The sequence below is a fragment of the Symphodus melops genome (genome assembly GCF_947650265.1).
Source record: "Symphodus melops genome assembly, chromosome: 21".
Lineage (NCBI taxonomy): Eukaryota > Metazoa > Chordata > Actinopteri > Labriformes > Labridae > Symphodus > Symphodus melops.
In genome coordinates this window covers 558,469-568,468 of record NC_136711.1, presented here as the reverse complement: position 1 = coordinate 568,468, position 10,000 = coordinate 558,469, and the positions used below count along the sequence as shown (strand labels likewise).

Here is a 10,000-nt window from a genome sequence, read left to right as displayed (position 1 = left end):
AGCTCACTGCAGGTTAGCAGGTTTACTGTGAGCTCACTGCAGGTTAGCGTGTTTACAGCGAGCTCACTGCAGGTTAGCAGGTTTACAGTGAGCTCACTGCAGGTTAGCAGGTTTACAGTGAACTCACTGCAGGTTAGCGTGTTTACTGTGAGCTCACTGCAGGTTAGCGTGTTTACAGTGAGCTCACTGCAGGTTAGCAGGTTTACTGTGAGCTCACTGCAGGTTAGCAGGTTTACAGTGAGCTCACTGCAGGTTAGCGTGTTTACTGTGAGCTCACTGCAGGTTAGCGTGTTTACTGTGAGCTCACTGCAGGTTAGCGTGTTTACTGTGAGCTCACTGCAGGTTAGCGTGTTTACTGTGAGCTCACTGCAGGTTAGCGTGTTTACTGTGAGCTCACTGCAGGTTAGCGTGTTTACTGTGAGCTCACTGCAGGTTAGCAGGTTTACAGTGAGCTCACTGCAGGTTAGCGTGTTTACAGTGAGCTCACTGCAGGTTAGCGTGTTTACAGTGAGCTCACTGCAGGTTAGCGTGTTTACATTGAGCTCACTGCAGGTTAGCGTGTTTACTGTGAGCTCACTGCAGGTTAGCGTGTTTACAGTGAGCTCAATGCAGGTTAGCGTGTTTACTGTGAGCTCACTGCAGGTTAGCAGGTTTACTGTGAGCTCACTGCAGGTTAGCGTGTTTACATTGAGCTCACTGCAGGTTAGCGTGTTTACATTGAGCTCACTGCAGGTTAGCGTGTTTACATTGAGCTCACTGCAGGTTAGCGTGTTTACATTGAGCTCACTGCAGGTTAGCAGGTTTACTGTGAGCTCACTGCAGGTTAGCGTGTTTTCAGCGAGCTCGCTGCAGGTTAGCGTGTTTACTGTGAGCTCACTGCAGGTTAGCAGGTTTTCAGCGAGCTCGCTGCAGGTTAGCATGTTTTCAGCGAGCTCACTGCAGGTTAGCGTGTTTTCAGCGAGCTCGCTGCAGGTTAGCATGTTTTCAGCGAGCTCACTGCAGGTTAGCGTGTTTTCAGCGAGCTCACTGCAGGTTAGCGTGTTTTCAGCGAGCTCGCTGCAGGTTAGCGTGTTTTCAGCGAGCTCGCTGCAGGTTAGCGTGTTTTCAGCGAGCTTGCTGCAGGTTAGCGTGTTTTCAGCGAGCTCGCTGCAGGTTAGCGTGTTTTCAGCGAGCTCGCTGCAGGTTAGCGTGTTTTCAGCGAGCTCGCTGCAGGTTAGCGTGTTTTCAGCGAGCTCGCTGCAGGTTAGCGTGTTTTCAGCGAGCTCGCTGCAGGTTAGCGTGTTTTCAGCGAGCTCGCTGCAGGTTAGCGCTGGTTCTGATGGGCGTGTTTTGAATCAAACGGTGGCGTTGTCTTTCCGTGTGTGTGTGTGTGTGTGTGTGTGTGTGTGTGTGTGTGTGTGTGTGTCTTCGACTCGTTGAGGAAACGGTCGCTCTGTGGGTCTGATAACGCCACGCTGGAGTTGATGTCATCGTGGTCGTCATTGTAGGAATGATTAATGTTTGTGTTATTTACTCGTCTCCTCGCTCTCTTTGTCTTCACGTGTTGGATCACATTATCCCCGCTCCTGTCATCATCAAAAGAGGAGGAGCTTTGTAACACGCCATGCATCCCAGTCTGATCGAGGTCGTATTCAAACAGGGCGGGGCCAAGCCGAGGTTGAGGGACGTGCAGCCTCGCGTTCCTGCTGAGTCCGATGATTTGGATTCAGCATTTAAAGTAGCACTCTGGTGTCTGCTGTGTCTGGGTTTGGGTCTTGTCCTAGTCCTGGAGCACTCAGGTCTCTGCTGTGTCTGGATTTGGGTCTTGTCCTAGTCCTGGAGCACTCAGGTCTCTGCTGTGTCTGGATTTGGGTCTTGTCCTAGTCCTGGAGCACTCAGGTCTCTGCTGTGTCTGGGTCTTGTCCTGGTCCTGGAGCACTCTGGTGGGTCTGGGTCTAGTCCTGGTCCTGGAGCATTCTGGTCTCTGGTGGGTCTGGGTCTTGCCCTGGTCCTGGAGCGTCTGGGTCTCTGTGAGTGTGGTCTTGACTACAACAGGGGGTGCGTGTTGAGTTCTGGATCGGGGTTTTGGGTCCCAGATGATAGAGAGAGGTTTGATGTTCAGTCTGGTTCGTGGCGAGCGATGACATCACGGGGTGCTGTTTCCCCGGGAGCCGGGCAGAGATGCTCTCAGCAGCATTCCTCCTCTGACGCCCTTATATGGTGAAGTGCAGCGAGCTCGGAGCGACCACAGAGGGAACGTCAGCTATGACCCAGACATTCCTGCACGCCGCTCTGCTGCTCCAGCAGGAGAACCAGCCTGACATCAAAGACCAATCAAACGAAGATAAACCGATCAACATTCTTCCACGACCACGGAGGGAACGTGAGACCACCCTGAAAGGTCAAAAGGTCAATGAGCATGAGAAGAAGCTTAGAGAGGCGGAGTTAAACGTTTACCGTTCGAAGGAGGAGTTAGACAGACGCGGCGGCTTCCAGAAATGATCCAGGCGTTGACAGATGGCGCCCGGCGGTGGTTAGATGACATGCTTAGTGAAGTAGCTGGCGTGTGGACGCCGACTCGACTGCGCGTCCTTTTAGTTAGTTGCGTGTCTTGTAAACAAAGCGCTCTTCATGGTCACGTAAAGCCGTGCATGTGTTCTATTACGTATGGCGGTCAGCGGGGGGCGGGGCCTCGTGTGAGCTCGCCCTGACTCTCACATTCAGGGGAAACGGAATCTGAACGTTCTAAGAGTTTTTTTGAACTGAAAGGGTCGTTCGCGTTAACGGTGTTATTTCCACTTCCTGTCTGTTCCTCGCTCGGATGTTTGGAGCGGCGTGGAGAAACACGTAGCGTGTAAACATGCAGCGGCCTCCTCTGCGGCGCCGCAGGGCGGACTCTCCTTCGACTCGCCTGTTAAACATTTCTGATGCTTTATGGCGTGGCTGTACGCCGCTGATTTAACCATGCGGGGAAACGCCCCCGCCGCTCGCCGTGTTTCTGTTTGTGTGTTCACTGTCAGCTGCACGGACGCCGTGCTGAGCTAAAAATAGTCGACCCCGTGGCGGGCGCGGACAATAGGCGGATATGGAGATCAAACCCACATGGCAGAAAGTTCTTCTTTGTTCTGGAGTCAGTTAGCAGACGGACAACGAGATGCTGGACTCTCTCGGGACCAGGACCAGGACCAGCTGGACTCCACCTAACGACCACGACACAGAAACACGCCCTGCAGCTTCTGTGACTGGCGTGTGTCTGTAGTTCTCCTGCAGCCGCTCCTTCTCCTCTCCCCTGATTGGTTCTTTCTTTGCAGTGGAGGAACGGCGTGCTGTAATGACCATATTTGGCAGCCCGCGAGGGTTTACAGGCACATCTTAATAAAGCTGGTTCTGGGTTCAGTGGCCTTAAAAGGAGCTGGAAGCAGAGCCGGCACCTGGTTCACATCAGAGTCCTGCAGAGTCCAGCAGAGTCCTGCAGAGTCTGATAACGGAGCGAGCTCACAGCAGGGAGTTTAGGGGGTTTCTGACGTGCCGCCATGTTAACCATGGAATACGAGATCGCAGCTTTAACACGTGTTACATGTATATTTACACACACACACACACGCATACACACAGATACACACACACATACACAGATACACACACACACACACACACAGATACACACAGATACACACACACACACACACACAGATACACACAGATACACACACACACACAGATACACACAGATACACACAGATATACACACACACAGATACACACAGATACACACACACACACAGATACACACACACACACACACACAGATACACACAGATACACACACACACACACACACACACAGATACACACACACACACACACACAGATACACACAGATACACACACACATACACACACACACACACACATACACAGATACACACACACATACACACACACACACACACATACACAGATACACACACACATACACAGATACACACACACAGATACACACACACAGATACACACACACATACACACATACACACACACACGCATACACACAGAAACACACACTCAGATACACACACACACACACACAGAGAAACACACACACAGATACACACACACACACACAGATACACACACACAGGTATGCATACACACATACACAGACACACACACACGCATACACAGAAACACACACAGATACACACACACACACACAGATACACACATGTACACACGCAGATACACACATGTACACACGCAGATACACACATGTACACACACAGATACACACATGTACACACGCAGATACACACATGTACACACACAGATACACACATGTACACACGCAGATACACACATGTACACACACAGATACACACATGTACATACACAGATACACACATGTACACACACAGATACACACATGTACACACACAGATACACACATGTACACACGCAGATACACACATGTACACACGCAGATACACACATGTACACACGCAGATACACACATGTACACACACAGATACACACATGTACACACACAGATACACACATGTACACACGCAGATACACACATGTACACACGCAGATACACACATGTACACACGCAGATACACACATGTACACACACAGATACACACATGTACACACACAGATACACACACACACACACACACACACACACACACACACACACACACACACACACACACACACACACACACACACACACACACACACACACACACACACAGCAGTCTTCAGTCTCTGGTCTGTCACTGACAGGGTTTGACTGGTTACCATGGTGACAGCCGAGTTGTTTCCTCCACAGCCGAGCACGCTCCCTCAGGGCACGGTCAACATGAACCTGTGCACGGACGTCATCGACGCCGAGCCGAAGACGGGCCAGAAGAACTCGCTGTGCATCATCACACCTGAGCAGGAGTACTTCATCCGAGGAGAGAACAAGGAGATCATCAACGGGTGAGTCTGTCTTCTGATTGGTTCAGCAGGACAGGAAGTAAACGCACCAACATTTCAAACGTGTGTGTGTGTGTGTGTGTGCGCGCGCGCAGCTGGAGCGATCAGCTGGTGGTTTACCCCCGCACCAACAAACAGAACCAGAAGAAGAAACGGAAGGTGGAGCCGACCACCTCTCAGGTAAACCTCCACACACACACACACACACACACACACACACCACATAGTTTTTATTGGTTGTGACGGATCATGTGACCTCGTCCAGGAGCCCGGTCCAGCCAAAGTGGCGGTGACGGGCTCAGGTATCCCCGAGGCAGAGAAGGTCCCGGACTCCAGCTCCATCATCTGGCAGGAGGAGCTGAACCAGAGGGAGGCCGAGGGCGGCGCCGTGTGGCCGGCTGCAGAGCTTCCTCCAGGATCACCGCCGCCCCCTGCAGGTGAGGAGGACTAACCACGTGTTCAAACCTTTTCATACAGAATCTGTGAAATCTAAACTCGTATAGAACTAAAGTATTAATGTTTACTAAAATAAAGATGGCTGCCTTCGCTGGTCACTGCTCGCCGTTTCAAAGTGGTGGCGTGTGTTTTCAGCATTTCAGGCGGCGTGCAGCATGTGGTGGTGACGGCGTTTATTAGTCACACGAGTAAACAAGCGCAGCCGAGTTTCTAGAAGAAGAAATGTGAATGAAATATATCAGTTTGATGTTTTTGGATTCTGCAGATAAATAAACGGAGATCAGCTCACATGAACTCCTCTGTTTTACAGGGGACGGAGGGTCTGCAGCTCCAGGCTCTGATACTGGATCAGTGAACGGGGACGAGGTGGACCGTGGTGGCTTACCTCTACATGGCTCCGCCCCTCAGCCCCCGAGCGACCTCCTCTCCCCGACAGGCTCCTGCTCCAGTCTGGGGGGCGTGCCCCGCTGTCTCTCCCCGGCCCCCAGCGACCCCTTCCCCTCTGGCAGCTCCCTGCTCTCTAACGGCTCCCACATCAGCGGCTCCGTCAGCTCGCTGGATTCGGACGCCAGCGGCAGCACGGTGACCAGCACCGAAAGCCACGCCGCCCACCAGAGAGGAGGCCACTCCCACAGCCACCATGACACGCCGCGGTCCAGGAAGCTTGAGGCAGAGGCCAGAAAGGCGGAGAAGAGGAGCCGATACAGAAGCCCCGACAGACAGGAGAGGGAGGCGGTGCTTAGCCCCGAGAGAAGGTCAGTCAGTCCTCGTGTTGAGCCGGCGTGCTCAGATCACACGTGAAGGCCATCAGTTTATATATATATATATTATAACAGAGTGACCTCATCTCAAACCTGTGATCGGGCGTCTGTCTGCAGCAGCGCCCCCTGCAGGCTGAACGTTTGAACACGCACGCTGCGTTCACCGTGGTCACCTCTCTGACCGGTCCAGTTTGGCATCGAACACAAAGAGGCAGCGTGTTGTGCGTCAGGTCACCTGACTGACGTGAGAATGGCGAGATGCTAAAACAATAGATCAGCTTCATAAACAGATTGTGTCAGGGCGGCGTCTGGATGGCGTCTGGATGGCGTGCATGTTGTCCGTTAAACATTTGAATCAGGAGCAAAAACAAACGTAGTTTAATAATCCAGTTTATTGGTTAAACCGTGAAGAGCTGAGGAGAGCTGCTGATGGTGTGTACACACACACACACACACACACACACACACACACACACACACACACACACACACACACACACACACACACACACACACACACACACACACACTCTCATAACTTTGTGGTTTTAATAAGAGGGAGGAGGAAAGTCTCTGTTTGCTGAAAATAACATTTATCCTCTGACGTGTTCTTCTGAGAATCCTCTTCTCTCTCTCTGTGTCTCTGTCTCTCTCTCTGTCTCTCTCTCTCTCTCTGTCTCTCTCTCTCTCTCTGTCTCTCTCTCTGTCTCTCTCTCTCTCTCTGTCTCTCTCTCTGTCTCTCTCTCTCTCTCTCTCTCTGTCTCTCTGTCTCTCTCTCTCTCTCTGTCTCTCTGTCTCTCTCTCTGTCTCTCTCTCTCTCTGTCTCTCTCTCTCTGTCTCTCTCTCTCTCTGTCTCTCTCTCTCTCTGTCTCTCTGTCTCTCTCTCTCTCTCTCTCTCCTTTAAACTTTCCATTATGTGATCTTCTGCTGGAGTGAAGGGGTCAAAGCTCTTACTCACATGGGGGAGGGAGGTCATCGTTTTCCTCTCACAGCCAGCTTCCTGCTTGCTCTGCCCCTCCCTCCACGCTGGCCATAAGAGGAAGAGGGGGAGTGTCCACAAACTGTCTCGTAAACAATCCGTCTCTGCTTCACTAGAGGGATAGAAGTGATTGTACCCGAGCTAAAAAGCCTCTGCATGTTTCTAATAAGCTCCAGCAGCAGAAAGCTGCTCAAACTAGGATCAATGTTGGAGATGAAACATGGAGAGAGGTTAGAACGCAGAAAGCTTTACAGACCCATGCAGAGCTGGCTAAACACTGAAGCTACAGTGTCCACCACATGCAGAGCTGGCTAAACACTGAAGCTACAGTGTCCACCACATGCAGAGCTGGCTAAACACTGAAGCTACAGTGTCCACCACATGCAGAGCTGGCTAAACACTGAAGCTACAGTGTCCACCACATACAGAGCTGGCTAAACACTGAAGCTACAGTGTCCACCACATGCAGAGCTGGCTAAACACTGAAGCTACAGTGTCCACCACATGCAGAGCTGGCTAAACACTGAAGCTACAGTGTCCACCACATGCAGAGCTGGCTAAACACTGAAGCTACAGTGTCCACCACATGCAGAGCTGGCTAAACACTGAAGCTACAGTGTCCACCACATGCAGAGCTGGCTAAACACTGAAGCTACAGTGTCTCTACATGCAGAGCTGGCTAAACACTGAAGCTACAGTGTCCACCACATGCAGAGCTGGCTAAACACTGAAGCTACAGTGTCTCTACATGCAGAGCTGGCTAAACACTGAAGCTACAGTGTCCACCACATGCAGAGCTGGCTAAACACTGAAGCTACAGTGTCCACCACATGCAGAGCTGGCTAAACACTGAAGCTACAGTGTCCACCACATGCAGAGCTGGCTAAACACTGAAGCTACAGTGTCCACCACATGCTGACCTGTGTGAGAGGAGGGGCGGAGCCAGCTCTCTGTGATGATTAGAGAGCCGATCTGGGTTTGGTCTGATGATAATCTTTCGTGCTTCTGCGTCTCATCACTCCTCCTCTGCTTCCACCTAGTTTCTTTATCAAACGCCAAACTGAGCGCTCTGCTCCACGGAGCTTCTTTACATCAGGGTTGTAGAGCGAGGAGAGCAGGACGGCCACTGACGGAGCTTTTAGCCCGCCTAAAGACGAGCTGTTTTTATTGACAGTTGGTTAGGTTATTGGTCGGTGAAGATGGAAGTGAAATTAATTTTGTATTTAAAAGGACGCTGCCAGAGCTAAAGTCTGTGAGCACAGGCTCGAACCATCGCTACAGCCTGTCGTTGGATACAGCACCCGCTAGTGGTGGGTGACCACATTGCATCGTGGGCCAACAATAGAAACTAGTGAGGGTCTTTCTGGATGACGGTCTTTTGTTTCTTTGGGACAGTTTGGATAATTTCCCAACACGTCTGTGAAGTCGATGTTTCTGAACTGGACTCTGATATCGCTCCAGTATCCTACCGTGGGCGTTTGGCCTCACACTGCTCTTCCTCCGCTCTGCTTTAATTCCCTTTTAAGGACCAAAGCTTCCACTGAAGGCCTCCAAATAAGGGCAGCATTTATTCTGAGCAGTAATCTAATATTCCCTCTTTCTCTGTGTGGGAACGTGTCGGAGCTGGCCGTGTGGAGAGGAGTTCTCACATCCATCATGAAGCCTTCTGCTGCCTGTTTTAATGAGCGCTGCTTTAAGGTATTTAACTGGTGGAGCAGCTGAAGCCGAGAGCATGGCGGCGTGCTTTGCACGCTCACTTTCCCCTCAGGCTGTCCGACAGAGAACCAGCTGACATTTTGATTTGATCACACATCGAGCTTCAGTGTGCTGGGGACGACTGAGGGGAAAACAGATCTGCACATTGAAAGACAGATTAGTGCGGCGGCCGCAGTATTCAAGGCGCTGTGTTGGACCGCCGTGGTGAAGAGGTCGCTGACCCGGCAGGCAAAGGTCACCAAGCGACCTTCGTTCCATCTCTCACCTGTGGTCGTGAACTTTGGGTAGTGACCAATAGAATGAGATCATTTTTCTAAACACGGTTTCAAAGTGCTTCAAACAAGCAAATAAAGGCTTAAAGGTCATTTTAAAGGTCACATGACCTCCTCCTCTTCTTCAGGTGAAATCAGTGTCCTCGCTCCTCTTCATCATGTGTGTGAAGTGTGTTGTTGTAAATCCACTCTGATCCTGTATTTGATCATGTCTATAAACCCCTCTATTTCAGCCCTGCTCAGAACAGGCTGTTTCTGTGTCTGTAGCTTTAAATATGTAAATGAGCTGTGTCTGACCACGCCCCCTCTCTGGAAGGGCTCGGGTGTACTCGCTGCTTTCTGGCTCCATGTCCTATTGTTTACGGTGAGAAGGCAGACTCAGAGGGCAGAACAAACACCTAGCTGTGGGAGTGTCACCCACCTGGGGGAGGGGCTACTGCCCTTTGTGATGTCATGAAGGGAACATCTCCAAACGGCCTGTTTGAGCAGGCAGAAGACGGAGAGGACGGACTGTTCTCATCATTGGGGGGTTAACGTTAACCTTGTGTTTGTGTTTTCAGTCGCTCCGGTGTGATCGAGAAGCTGGAGGCGTTGGAGCTGGAGAATCAGGAGAAGATGGAGGTGGAGGAGATGGTGAGGGGCGGAGCCAGACAGGGCCGCAGCGAGCAGCGCCGCTTCCACAGAGAGGTAATCGCGCCTTTTGTCTCCACGTTTCAGGTTGAACCTCGATTCTCTGACATCAGGTGTGTTTGAACATTTAAATGAGTACCGTAGCTTTAAGAGACGTTTCTGTTTTAACTGGACCGTTCTCTGCGCTCGCTTCGTTTGTGTTTCTGTGAAGCTGCTGACTTCTA

The 10,000-nt window shown here is 51.2% G+C and overlaps 1 protein-coding gene across 1 annotated transcript in view; it reads left to right on the top strand.

Moving 5' to 3' along the window:
* Positions 1-10,000, top strand: part of LOC306842388 (myosin phosphatase Rho interacting protein) — a 35,437-nt gene that overhangs the window by 8,014 nt on the left and 17,423 nt on the right. The window contains exons 5-9 of the mRNA XM_079372595.1: positions 4,814-4,965; positions 5,058-5,142; positions 5,228-5,399; positions 5,729-6,173; positions 9,707-9,833. Of these exons, the coding sequence (XP_079228721.1) occupies positions 4,814-4,965; positions 5,058-5,142; positions 5,228-5,399; positions 5,729-6,173; positions 9,707-9,833 (981 nt within the window). The remainder of the gene's footprint in view (positions 1-4,813; positions 4,966-5,057; positions 5,143-5,227; positions 5,400-5,728; positions 6,174-9,706; positions 9,834-10,000) is intronic.